The sequence below is a fragment of the Saccopteryx bilineata genome, chromosome 7 (assembly GCF_036850765.1).
Source record: "Saccopteryx bilineata isolate mSacBil1 chromosome 7, mSacBil1_pri_phased_curated, whole genome shotgun sequence".
Lineage (NCBI taxonomy): Eukaryota > Metazoa > Chordata > Mammalia > Chiroptera > Emballonuridae > Saccopteryx > Saccopteryx bilineata.
The window spans coordinates 101,262,261-101,276,587 of NC_089496.1; the positions used below are offsets into that span (position 1 = coordinate 101,262,261).

The following is a 14,327-nucleotide window of genomic DNA, read 5'->3' on the forward strand; positions in this document are numbered from 1 at the left end:
TTGTATATTCACAGTCCTTAAGAAACATGATTGAATGAACATACTAGTAAATGAATGAACAGATGTAAATTTGATATAGGCCTTCACTCTCTTTTGTGAGAAACTTGTGAGCACCTGCTCTTAATTGTGCTGCAGGGAGGGTTGGGGGCTGGGGGTTGGGGGTTAGGGGGAATTAACAGGGCAGCTTCGAAAGAGGTTTGAGCCTTAGAGAACAGAGGAAGCTCAAAGCCAGGGAAGTACTAGGGGCCAAGGCATAGGACACCTGTAGTCCAGAGACTAATGGGCACTGCATACGTCCTTGGAAAGTTTCCTGATTAAACCTGTTCCGTAGGAGAACAGCACATCTGTCAAGGCACAGGCTGCTTCATGATTGCACTGTGTTTTTCTTATGCATTGTATGTGTTTTTCTTAGGCATTGTATGTGTTCTTCTTATGCATTGTGTGTGCTCTTCCTATGCATTGTGTGTGTTCTTCTTATGCATTGTGTTTTCTTATGCACTGTGTATTTCTTGTGCAGTGTCTGAGAGGACATTCTGTAGCTTCACTGTTGTTCCCTATGGGAACTTACTGATACCAGATGAGTCATTCTAACCACTGTTACTGTGAATCACTTTACCTTTTTTAAAATACAGTGATGATAATAGTATTGTTTTTCATTGCTTGCCAGGGCCAGATACTATTCTAAACTCTGCTTCGTTTCAGGAGGTACTGGTATTATCCCCATCTTAGGATAAAGGGAGCGAGGCTCCAACAGGGGAGACTAAACCTACTTCCACACTGTGGTGGAATGCCTGCGGGTCAGACCTTCAGCCTGTGCGCTTCCCACCTAGCCTGCTGTACGCCTCCCGGGGCTTTACCTCTTCAGGGTTGATATCAGGGTCCAAAGCAGAGAGGCCGAAGTGGGGCGTTCCTGGGGATGAGACTGGATATTTAGTTACAAGAAACTAATTTTTGTCAGTATTAGTGAAAAACATTTTAAGTTAATGCATTGAGATATTCCCTTCTGGACTGTATTTGTTAAAACAAAAAAAAGAAAGAAAGAGAGTGAGAGAGAGAGAGAAAGAAAGAAAGGAAAGAAAGAAAAGGAAAGAGAGAAAGAAAGAGAGAGAGAAAGAAAGGAAGGAAGGAGGGAAGGAAGGAGGGAGGGAGGGAGGAAGCCCTGAGCTATAATAGAAGGTGATTTCTTGAAAGGGCACTGAGGCTGACATATAAACTCTCTACTTGTTATGAGACCTTGAAGTTTTAACTTTTTTAAATTTTTGTCTTTGGTCCCTTTGTTAGCATAATAAGCCTGTTGTTAATAAACTATGTTTGAGCTTCCTGTTTTAAAAATTGCTCACATAGCTACAGATTAGGTTTAGTGGGAGTTCTAGTTCTCATATTTTTCTATTTCATGTGATGCTCTAGTCAAAATTTGACCAAAGGAGAAGAGAATAAAGAGTATGTGACACAGTATGCCCTTAAATAAGTAGTCAAACAAGGCTCAGTTAACTGAGAAGGGTCTGCTTCACTTGTGCATAATGATCAGTTCTTAGAAGTGACTTTTTCCCTTCAGAGAGCTACCGATTGAGCTTTTGTTTAATGCATAACCCAGTTACAAAGCTTAGTTTCACTCTTTCATATAAGAAGTAATGAATGGATTTATTTTAAAATTAACTTGAAAATAATTGTGGTAAAATAGTTGAATCTTGAGATGGCCACGTAGGGGTTCATTGTACCATTTCCATAAGTATATATGAAAATTTTCCTTCATTATAAAAACTGGTTTTAGAAATCGATATGCAATAACAGTTTGTTTATAAACCACAGTTATCAACAAAATCAAGTTTTTCTTTGTCATGTTGGCTGATGGAAGAAGAAGTGTGTGAATGGGGACCTAGTTTACACACATGCTTCCCACATACCAAAAACTAACAAAAACACTTGCAGTCTGTTATTTTGGCCTTTCTTTTGTATCAAGTGGATAGTATTGGTAAAATTCTGTATGACTTCTCAGGACATGCATGACAGTTTTTCTTGACCATGTGGCCTGTCTTTCCCCCCGTTTCTCTTGCTCTAGAGGTACATTGCCACCGGGGAGCTGGGGAAAGCCACCGACACGCTCGACTCCACGGGGAGAGTGACAGAGGAGAAGCCTTACGGTATGCGGTTCAGCTGAAGTTCTAGGACAAGTTTCTGTGAATTCAGAAGTCTCTAACCTGATATACACCAGTGATTTTAGTTTTATATCACTAAGATTGGAAACGGTTTATCACGTTATTTGGTATGAGTTTGTTTATAATTGCCTCTTTTCCTATAGTCAGCCTTTATAATATTCAGAATTCTTCCAAATAATTCCTTTTCCAAAATATATTTGTAGTGAGGGCTTAGGACATTTTTTCTAGTAAATGAGAAACAAAGCAGAGAAAGTATCTTGTTAGGTTTTGCTTGTGTCTTGCAATTGTTTGTTTATTTTACAGTTACTTAGCTGTTGAAGTAAATGTACCTGGTTTAGTGCTTTAAAACTAACCACGCCTCTTGGCCTTTGGAGTGCGTAAAAAGGTACGACGAAGGGCAAGCTATTTCTCTGGACATAAAGCAGAACTCACTGGGGCCCCATTAATGTTTCTACTGTTCCTTTTTGTACTATTTTAAGAAAAGATAGATAAATGAAATGGTTTCCTAGCAACTCTCCCAGTGCTCGTGCTATTTATAATGCAGAGGTTTTGTATAGTCAGTTCACCTACATTGTTATGTCATCAATTGTGAATTATATGTAGGCTTTCTGGGGTGCTGTTTGTTTTTTGTTTGTTTTTGCCTGTGTTTAAGGTGATCACTTTTTAATTTAGCTACAGGCAGTCCAGTATCTGGCTTCCCTATGTGTTGGAGTTGCGTGTTCTCACTATGTATTTCATATTGCCCCAGGACTGAGACCAGCCCTTTCCTTGTTCATAGTAGCTTCCCTTGACCTGTTAATATTTATGTAGTTTAGTGTCTTACTTGAGTAATCACATAATGTAATCAGAAGAGAAATTGCTGATTTGAGTCATTTTCAAAATAAATGGTGAATTATTCTTGATGTTATTTTGATTAAGAAATAATAGCAGATTCTCACTTAATGGAAACTCAACCGTAGTCTCCAACAAAAAGGTTTTTAAGAGGAAGGAGGCCTAGCGCGGTAGGAGGATAGCAGATTTCCAGAGTGTACTAAAGAGTATGTCAGTGCCTATATAGTTAGAAGAATGGTGGAGTAGTAAAATTGGGGAGACTTATTGGCTGGGGTATTGAGGGAAAGGAAATTGTCAACCATGACCTAGGTTTTGGGAATGAAAACTGGTTACACGATGGTACAGTCCATTGAGGAGGGGATTCTAGAAGAGTACTTTCCTTCCTGCCCTTAAGCATTTTGGAATTTTATAAAATTACTCCATATTGTATAATTTGTGGTCTAATTGACTTATCTTGAAGAAAGTGTAATTTGTTACAGTCATCTCATTAAAATGTTGAAATAAGTCGCCCTGGCCGGTTGGCTCAGCGGTAGAGCGTCGGCCTGGCATGCGGGGGACCCGGGTTCGATTCCCGGCCAGGGCACATAGGAGAAGCGCCCATTTGCTTCTCCACCCCCCACCCCCTCCTTCCTCTCTGTCTCTCTCTTCCCCTCCCGCAGCCGAGGCTCCATTGGAGCAAAGATGGCCGGGGCACTGGGGATGGCTCCTTGGCCTCTGCCCCAGGCGCTGGAGTGGCTCTGGTCGTGGCAAAGCGACGCCCCGGAGGGGCAGAGCATCGCCCCCTGGTGGGCAGAGCGTAGACCCTGGTGGGCGTGCCGCGTGGATCCCGGTCGGGCTCATGCGGAAGTCTGTCTGACTGTCTCTCCCCGTTTCCAGCTTCAGAAAAAAGAAAAAGAAAAAAAAAATGTTGAAATAAGTCACGGAGAAACTAATGTTCCTTAGGCGTTAGTTTTTCCTAAAAGGAGAGCTCCCTACAGTTTATTGAATAGTATTTGTAGTCCCAGAAATTGAGATGTCACAGAATTTTGCTGGTTGACATAACTTCTCTGTGTGATTTCAGTAAATGAGCAAATGATTATTCTTTGTTAGAGCTGCTATAGCAGGTACCAAAGGCAAGATGAGTATAAGTATATATTTGTGGTTATGAGAAACTTCTGTCTGATGGAGAGTTAGGACCTAGGTTCTCAACCCCGAGACCCAATCCTGAGACCTATATCCAATATTTTGTGATGCCTTGTTTACTGTCCTGAAAGAAAATTCAGAGATACTCTAACCTATCTGCATATATTTAAAAAATCAATATAATACTGTAAATAGAAAAAATAAACTTTTAATAGAAGAAAAAACTTATAATAAAAATGGTGTATGCATATGTAAGTGCACAGATGTTACTCCGCTGAAAGTCTTAGTGAAGGACTCAGATGTTTACACTTCTGCATAAGCTATTGTGAATGTCACAAATGCTGGTGCAGGCTGATAAAGGTGTGTTGTATGACTCAGAACTGGAAAATGCAGTTTACGAAAAACAGCACAAAAAACACTTTGTGTTTCAGTGGAACTGGAGTTAGGTTCTAGCCTCAGGTGATTCTAAACAGGCTTTTCACCCACATAGATACCTGGCAGACAGCCAAAAGTCATGCAGTATACAGGATAGTTCATTGTGCTATGCCGTCCTGCGAATTGCAGATCTAGCATCACCCATTAAATCATTGTAACAATAAAAAAATGCAGTTCTTTATGGACCTGTTGAGAACACCTGACAAATGGATAAGGTAACTAAGACAGTCTGCAGTAAATGGCAAATGAATGCTCTTAAGTCATTTTTGTTCTCTCTTGACAAATACTATTTTTAGCCGTCATTTTAGATAGCTGGAAGTCAGCTTAGAGGAATAAGAGCGTGAGTCTGCGGCTCAGTAGACGCACAGTGTAAACCGTGTGAATAGGGCCCTTCCCCTTCTGCTCTTTCCCACTGCCCTCTGTTGTTCCCAAGTCGTGTTTTCACCATGTGCACGTTAATCCCTCAGCTGTGGGGCTGCAACCATGCCTCTTGTGGTCCTCACTGTATTTTTGGTGTCTAGAACAGTGTGTGGCACAGAGAATGAAACATTTAGTGTGTGAATAACTAAGACAGGCAATAGAGGCATTCACTAGAAGATGACTGCCAGTTACATCCCAGGAGAGGCAAGGCATCTTCCTACCTTCTGCTGCGCACTTCTCATCCACATCTGTAAAGCGTGAAGGTAGCAAGTCTCGGGTACAATTGCCAGTGTCTTTCAGGACACGTGTCTTCATTGTGCTCATCTGCTCTCCCCTGAGCTCAGGAGGATGACTGTCCGGGATGCCTTTGACATGGGCTAAGCTTCTGGGAAGACCCAACTGCTCCTGAGATGGGAATAGATTTTCCTACCTCTCTGGCAGTTTTTCTAGTGGGAGGCAGGAAGTGTAAAAGGACAGGGGTGTCTCATGCTAAGCCTCTGTTCTGAACGCCACCCCACCACGTAGTCCCAGGAAAGGAAGGACATTGCCAAGGTCTTCTCAACTGGACGGCACTAAGGTCACCGGGAGTGGGCTGTCCTTGGACTCTGGTCTGTCTGCCCACACTTCCCTGAGGAAGCCAGAGAGTTGAATTGGGTCTCAAAGTGTGATCTAAACCAGTGGTCCCCAACCCCCGGGCTGCGGACCAGTACCGGTCCGTGGGCCATTTGGTACCGGTCCGCAGAGAAAGAATAAATAACTTACATTATTTCCGTTTTATTTATATTTAAGTCTGAACGATGTTTTATTTTTAAAAATGACCAGATTCCCTCTGTTACATCCGTCTAAGACTCACTCTTGACGCTTGTCTCAGTCACCTGATACATTTATCGATCCCACCCTAAAGGCCGGTCTGTGAAAATATTTTCTGACATTAAACCGATCCGTTGCCCAAAAAAGGTTGGGGACCACTGCTCTAAATAAATAGGGAACATTGTAGGGGGCTCGTGGGTAGCTGGCTATCAACCATCTTATAGTGACTTTTGTTTGCATTTAAACCTTTTTATTATTAAGTATTACGCAAATAAAAGTGAAGAAAACATAAAATTGTAGTTCAGTGAACTAGCACAAAGCAGATGCCCATGCTGTTGCCATCTAGCAGAGAAGTCAGAGATTCCCTGGAGACCCCTGTGAGGCCCCTCCTGGTCACTACTCCAGAGATTACGTTCTTTCAACACTGTGGTGATAGTTTAAAATAATGGTATAGTTTAGCCTATTTTTGACCTTGATATAAATGGAGTTAAATAGTATTTATTTGTGTCTGGATTCTTCCCCAGACATGATTCATCTGTTCATCTATGTGAGATTCATCTATTTTGTTACATGTATCAGTATTTCTTTTATTGCTGTGTATTATGACACTGTGAGAATGTACCACACTGTGTGAATATATGTGTGTATGTATTTACAAATGCACACACACACATTCATTCTTCTGTTGATAGAATTTTGGGTTGACTCCAGTTTGGGGCTTTATGAATAAAGCTGCTTTGTGTATGTTTTGCCTTTTAATGAACTCGTTTCTCTAGGATGTAGCCTATCCAAGTATAATTGCTGGGTCATAGCCTAAAGTGTATATTTTACTATACTAGAAATTGGCAGTTTTTAAAGTGTTTGTATAACTTTTCTGTTTTGCATTTCTACCAGCAATAAATAAGCGTTCTACTTGCTTCCCATCCTTGGCAACACATGGTATTAACAGTGTTTTTCATTTTGGCCATTCTGGTAAATGCATAGTGGTATTTCATTGTGGTTTTAACTTGATTGCTAATGAAATTCAGCACTTTGCTACCTGTTTCTTGTCTCCTTAGCCATCTATCTTCTAATAGTCCACGTTTCTTACCCATTTTTTTGGTTTTCATTTTTATTCTTTCCCTATTGAGTTGCCCTTTTGTTCCCCGAAAAGTATTGATGTGTAAGATCTTTATATACTCTGGATATGTGCTCTTCTTTTGGTGACATGTGTTGACGATATTTTCCCCTCTGTGGCTTGTCTTTTCCCTATCTTAATTGTGTCTTTTGGAAAACAGAAGTTCTTAGTATTAATTTTGTCTAATTTATCAAGTCTTTGGTCACAGATTGAGCACCGTGTAGGCACAGGCTTGTTCGGAATCTGTCCTGTTACATTGGTCTGTTTGTCCTTGTGCTAATACCAAACTATATATTTTAATGCTATAGTTTTAGAGTAAGTCTTGATATCTGAAAGAGCAAGTCTTCCTACCTTATTTCTACAGATTTTTTTCTATAGGTTTTATCAAAGTAAGAATGTTGCCTTCTATACCTAATTTGCTGTTGTTTTTTAATCATAAGTAGACATTGAATTTTATCCAATATTTATTTTGTATCTATTGACTTTTCTCCTTATTCAAATATTAAACTAACTTTATATTTCTGGAATAAGCACAAATTGATTATGATATGTTACCCTTTATATAAATTATTGGATTTAGTTTAGGATTGTTGTATCTTGGTCTACAAGGGAGATTATGCTGTATTTTTCCTTTTTCTTAATGTCCTTGACTGGTTTTGATATCAAGGTTATGCTGACCTTATAAAGTGGGTTGAGGAATATTTTCTTTTTTTTTTCTGTTCTCTGGAAAAATTTGTGTCAGATTGGCATTATTTCTTTTTCTAATATTTGGTAGAATTTACTAGTAGACATTTGGAGTTTTCTTTGTTAGGAAGGTTTTTAATCATGGCCTGGATTTCTTTACTCTAGAACTTAATATATTTTTTTAAAATCTTGTATCAATCTAGATAATTTTCCCCTAGGAATTTGTTCATTGTATTTAAAATTCTAAACTTACTCATATAAAGCTATTTATAATATTTTTTCATTCTTTTTTTTTGAAATGATAACCAACTTTACTAAACGTTGCAAAAATAGAGCCATACATATTTTTGTAGTTTTCAGTATACAGATCTTTGGCTGTTTTTGCTCCTTAGTGATTCTGTTGATACATTTTCATGCTATGGGAAGTAGATTTTTAAATTTTTTTTTTTTTTTCTGAAGCTGGAAACAGGGAGAGACAGTCAGACAGACTCCCGCATGCACCCGACCGGGATCCACCCGGCACGCCCACCAGGGGCGATGCTCTGCCCACCACGGGGCGATGCTCTGCCCACCACGGGGCGATGCTCTGCCCCTCTGGGGCGTCGCTCTGTTGCGACCAGAGCCACTTTAGTGCCTGGGGCAGAGGCCAAGGAGCCATCCCCAGCGCCTGGGCCATCTTTGCTCCAATGGAGCTTGGTTGCGGGAGGGGAAGAGAGAGACAGAGAGGAAGGAGAGGGGGAGGGGTGGAGAAGCAGATGGGCGCTTCTCCTGTGTGCCCTGGCCGGGAATTGAACCCGGGACTTCTGCACTCCAGGCCGACGCTCTACCACTGAGCCAACCAGCCAGGGCCAGATTTTTAATTTTTTTAATGTCTGATAGTTTATTTCTAGAATATAGAAATGGAGTTGATTTCTGTTATTGGTCTTCTGTCTCTCAACCTTGCTATACTCATTTATTAGTTCTAGTCACTTTTGTGTACATTTCCTATAGGTTGGATCTAAAGTAGACTGTTCCAGGTCCAGGTGGGTCCGACTCCTGAGACAGGGCTTTTCTAGGGTCTCTATTGAAATTCACTCCGGATGGTTGGAATTTGAACGTCTCCCAGCCTTGCGGGAGCTTTGGTACCAGCTCTTCGGTTAACTCCGTGGCCTCTCACTGTGTATGTGTGCAGCCTGGAATTTAGCCATGTCTCAGCTGACGCCCTATTGACATCTGTGTAGTTCTCTCAAATTCCAGCTGCTGCCGCTTCCTCCAAGTCTGGTTTCTGTTCAGTGAATCACAGTGCTTTGTGCTTTGTGTGGGATTCCCCTCCCGGGACCACCGTGCAGAGAGCCCTCCCAGCTACAGCAGAGGTTGTGCGCCTTGCCTGGTTTCTGTCCTCTCAGGGCTTACAGGGCTTGCTGCTGGAGTCTCGTGTCTGAAAACCGTTGTTTATTACCGTTTGCAAATTTAACAGCTGCTTATGGTGGCAGACCTGGTCCAGTAGCAGTTCCTGTGTTGTGGTCGTGTATTCTTTTTGACTTCATATTGTTTATACTTCATATTTCAGTTAAGTATCAACTATCATGTCGTAGGTTCACTGGAAGAGTCAATAAATTTTATGCATGATCTTTTATGAATTAATTTTGTGAGAATAACTTAAAATGTAATTTCAAATGAATATGTCACATTGATGTTTTATTAATTTGCTAAACAGAGTATTTACCCAAATCCTATGGCCCTTTTCTCATACCCATCTTGTTTACCAAACATACTTCTTTGGGCTGGTTGTTGGTATACTTGCTCTGGAGATTTTATTCTCGATTTCTTTTTAAATCCTGTGGAGGTAGCCTTTATTCTTATATCATAGGGACAATTATTACCTTTGAATTGAGCCAATATCACATTTTAGATATAGCTGGCATGCTTACTACCTACTCATAGAGTAGTGGAAATAATTTTTATTTATAATATTTATTCTATTCACTTTGATACAAAGATAGTATATTCACTATTGTTGTAAAATGACTTTCCGCATAGGCCTGTCTGGTGGTTCAGACATTAGATGAATGATTGGCCTAGGTCACTCTAAGTGCCCTTTAGACCTTAAGATCTATTATTCCACAGCAAATTAAATTCAGCGAGACTGCTGGGGCGTCTTCGCAGTTGTGCGTGTTATGTAAGAAGAAAAGCTTTCTTTGCCTTTAAGGAGCTTAGAATTTCAATGTTGAGATAATACCTGTGTGTGTGTGTGTGTGTGTGTACACAACAGTTGAAAATTGTGTGTGATTAATTGCAAAATGAACAGCACAGCCCACAAATGCCTGGGATGCTCCATCAGGGGAGACAGCCGGGCAAAAGGAGAATGAGAAAGAACACAGCTCGTCTCTTGTGTGGGGAATGTCAGGGCCAGAGAGCCATGGGAGCAGGACAGAGGCGTGCATGGCAGCAGGAGTGTCAGCACGGAGACCAGCCTCGCAGCAGAAAGCTGTTCGGGCTGATTTTCCAAATGCATTGCTAAGCTAAGAACTGGTGCAGTTCAATCCACAATGGCATTCCTTTCAGCTATTGCCAGCATGGTGTCTACATTTGAAAGTTGTGCATAACTAAAGTGCCACCAGGAATTATGTTTTAACGTTGCGAGGAAGTAAAATTTGTCATGAAAAAGTCCTCATCTGTGTCATGAGCTACATCCGTGTGGAAAAGCGGTGTGAACAGAACAGCCCTGCGCGAGCCGCCTTCTTGGAGCAGCCAGGTACTGGAGAAGATTCTCCTCGGTTCTGTGCTCCTCTCGGTTTGAGTCTACAGTAGATTCCGGGCTTTTGTTCCTTTTCAGCTGGGGAGGCTCAAGGTCACTGTGAGGTTAAGACTGTCTTGCTGCATTGGTGTTGAAAGCTGGACACAATATTCCTTTCTGTCTTTTAATTTTTATTCTGGTATTAGAACAGTAATCAAAAGCACATTAATTATATATATATATTATATGTAACATGTATATAACCGAAAAAAGTTTAAATAAATTTGTACAAAGTAAAAAAGATGCCCTGTTATTTCTTTCCATCAACTGTGAGCTAAGTTATAGAATATTTCTATAATTTAGTTCATTATTGAGTATGAAATATGTGTAGTCCTCTGTAAGTATGAGAATCCTAACTATTGAATTAATTATGTTGTGACTTTCAGTTGTAGAAAATTATAGAACTGGACATTAATATTGCATCATTTTATTTGGAAGTATCAAACGAGCTGTAAATATGACTTAAGTGACAGATATTGAAAACTTGATTTTTGTCCTCATTCAAATTTTTAAAAATCATTGTTTAAAAAGTGCTTAGTGACCATGCTAAAATCCTTGTGACATATATTGTCTTTTAGCTCTGGCTTGTTTTTGAATAAAGAGTCACACTCCTGTTTGAGTGTTCATTTAAAAGAATCGAGAAATTGCAAGAGCAGTGAAGGGAGGAAGGGAGACAAATAAATACAACTTTACTTGGGGACGAAATAGGGTGTGAATGTGTAAACTGTATACCGCATATAGAACAGTTTTGAAATCTAGTCAGTAAACTTTTAAATGTGTTTAATACTTGATGTTCTTCAATAATGCAGTAAGTTATTTATAATATTTGATGCCTGGAGAAACTTAGACATTAACTTACGGGTTTTCTTCTACTTGCTGATCTCTTGATCACGGTAGGACCATTTCCATAGCTAAGGCAACGTTTTCTGCCATCCAAATACTAACCAGGCCCGACCCTGCTTAGCTTCCGAAGATCAGACGAGATTGGGCGCGTTCAGCGTGGTATGGCTGTAGACGAGGCGACATTTTCTAAGGTCTTCTAGAGGCCACAGTAAGAACCAACTAAATGCATTTAGATGATTAAATCATTTTTATTGGAGAAATAAAATGGAAGCAAAGGAAATTTAGTCTTAGTATTAGACAACATAAGACTCTCTCCTCGCTTCCCCTTTTATCTCATGAATGTATATTTTATTCATCATAACAAGATAGAATTTGGCCTATAAAACATGCACTATAGTATACGCTTTTGTTGGAAACATTTGTAATGACTTTTCGGAGCTCTTGGTGCTGTGCAAATAGCATGTATTCTTCTGTCGTTGTTTTAGTGTCACTTTTCTGTTCTTGTTTTTGGCAGATAAAATAACACAAGAAGATATTGAAGGCATTTTACAGAAATTTACTGGGAATATAATGCAGGTACCTCCTCTGTAAGTTCAGTTACTGAATTTGAGTGAATGATTTTATTTTCCAATGGTTAACATCACTTAAATGGAAAAAAAATTGACTTCTTTCTGTGCATGGTGAGGCAGGTTTGAAATCTGACAGAGCAGGTGATCGTGTAAAGGTGAGCCTGGTTTGGTCAGGTTGCAGGGCTCTTGACACTAAGAGGTAGTGACGTGGTGTCCCCTGTCCCTGGACGTTGCCCCACCCTGAGATCTTTGTTCTTCTGGTGTTTATTTTTCTGATTCCAGCCACAGACACCAGGGCGGTTTTGGAGCAAAGAGATGTCACTTTTCTCAAAATTGTGGAGAAGAGGCCAGTGTAGTTGGGGATAGGTGTTACAGTTGGGGGAGTCCTTTCTGGTCTTGGGACCATTCCCTTTGGGGCCAGAATCTTATGCTTCATTCACACGTCTCTGCATCAGATGAGATTTAGAACTTATTAAAAGCCTAAGACTATTATTTACCACTTAACCGTATTTTTGTGCACATTACCATTTCAGGCAAATCACCCCCTTTTTTAAAAAAAATGGCTGAATGGCTATAAATTGTGTCAGGAACAGTTATTGAAAATTCTTTTAGAATTTAATACTTATTTTATATTTAAAAATATTCATTTTTCTCAATATTGAAATAGCCCTGGGAAAGTGTTTTGTCATAATTTTGCCTGACATGTAAAGATTTAAAAATTTTAGTGGGAGATGAATAAACATTATTTTGGATCTTCATTGTTAAAATAAATTAAACATATTTATTTATGAGAACTGTTTTAGAATTTTATTCTCAGTATTGTTCCAAGGATTCTGTGGTCTAATAAAAGTTTATCACACAAAGCTAAGATCTGTTCAGTAGATTATTTGCTTATTTGCTTTTTATAACGTTTTGGTAGCTTTTATATGAAAATGATTATTATTGGAATGGAAATTGTTTGGCAAAATTGTTCATGGGGTGCCATATTGAGCTCTGTTCATCCCAAAGATACTTAGGAACTCTATTCCTGGCACCACTGTGGAGTAGATTAAAAGAAATACCAAACTAGTTCATTTTTTAGAAGGATTTTCAATTTGAAGGGTCACTGTTTCCATGCCATAATCTGGAATTATTCTGTCATTCTCTCTTAATTCTTCTCCCCTGCTCTCCCTTTCTCCCTCTCTCCTCTTGTAAGCTATTCTGCATTAAAGAAAGATGGACAGAGACTTTCAACTTTGATGAAGAAAGGTGCGTCAGTAGAAGCAAAACCTGCCAGGCCAGTGACTGTATACAATCTCTCCCTTCAAAAATTCCAGCCACCATTTTTCACATTGGGTAAGATGCAGAAATTTGAAATTGTTTGTATTGGCATGCACCTTTATTTTGTATTTGGCTACTTTTGTGTAACTTTGATGGATCTTTAAGCTGTTGGAGAGTTTTAAAATTCAAAATTATTAAATGAGTAACTCTTTTAATAAGAATACCTACAGCTGGAGGTTCAGAAATGCCTTTCTAAATAGGCTGAGTTTTTTTTATTGTTTTATATTACCTATCTATAAAATTGTAAGTAACATAACTTAGATCTCCATAGAGAAGAGTAAAGAGTATATATTTTCAAAATTTTATATTTTTGTTTTATTATCTTATGGATACTTGTTCCCCCATTTGGCCAGTATCTGATAGCTTACATTCAGTTTTAAAACTCACCCTAATTTGTTCTCTTAAAAGAAAGCAGTTTTAGTTTTTAGACAAGAAATCTAGGAGTGGAGTGATTTTTTTTCCACCTTCTTTGTTACCTGCTAGTTATTGTTAAAGATCATGGAAACATGGAAATAATGCATGAGGCAGAAATGTATTCTAGGGCATGCACTACAGTTAATTCAAGTTAGCAATTTGAATTTATCCTAAAGTTTGTTTTGATTGTTTAGGAGTGTTATGACCTTCTAGTTGCAGAAAGTAGCAGCCAAAGCCCTGAGCATAGAAGAGCTGTAGTTCTGAATTCTTAGGCTTCCTCGGGCTGAGCCTACTCTTAGTTTCATGGTGCTTACTAAGTAGGATTCCATTAATTCCCAAAACCTTGTTTTCTAAACTTGGGCCATTTGGCGTATGATCTGGTGTATACTAAGTTTCCGTAGGGTGTGGTTTTTGTACAGTTGAAAAAAGTCACTCCCTGTCTTTAGTTTCCTGATTCTGAAGTATTTGACAACTAATGAGAAAAACACACTGAAAGCTATTTTGTTTCATGCCATGAAAATGCAACAGCTGGGTTGGCACAGTAGCTATTATCTATGAACCTAAAAAAAGCAACTCAAAATTTTCCGATTGCATTTAAGTACCTTATTTTGTTCACTGCAGGTTGTGATAGGCCAAGAGAGCTGACTTTTCACCAAAGTCAAATACGGCGCAAGAATCTTGGCATACCTGCATTTGATCCTGGTGCTCATTTTTTAAAAATCTCAGCTGGGACATAGAGCTAATGGGGGGGAAAGAATTAAAATCCCCAACTACTAAGTTTTGATTAAATTCCCTTACCTGGCTTTATTTTTATGATATGGCTAGAAACA

At 39.4% G+C, this 14,327-nt stretch overlaps 1 protein-coding gene and 1 non-coding gene across 2 annotated transcripts in view; one reads left to right on the top strand and one right to left on the bottom strand.

Moving 5' to 3' along the window:
* The window catches only part of TRUB1 (TruB pseudouridine synthase family member 1), a 35,599-nt gene that overhangs the window by 16,839 nt on the left and 4,433 nt on the right, over positions 1-14,327 (top strand). The window contains exons 4-6 of the mRNA XM_066239808.1: positions 2,060-2,141; positions 11,709-11,781; positions 12,959-13,098. Coding sequence (XP_066095905.1) covers positions 2,060-2,141; positions 11,709-11,781; positions 12,959-13,098 — 295 coding nt within the window. The remainder of the gene's footprint in view (positions 1-2,059; positions 2,142-11,708; positions 11,782-12,958; positions 13,099-14,327) is intronic.
* Positions 8,349-8,424, bottom strand: TRNAS-GGA (transfer RNA serine (anticodon GGA)). The gene has a single exon. It is a non-coding gene; the product is annotated as a tRNA-Ser (tRNA).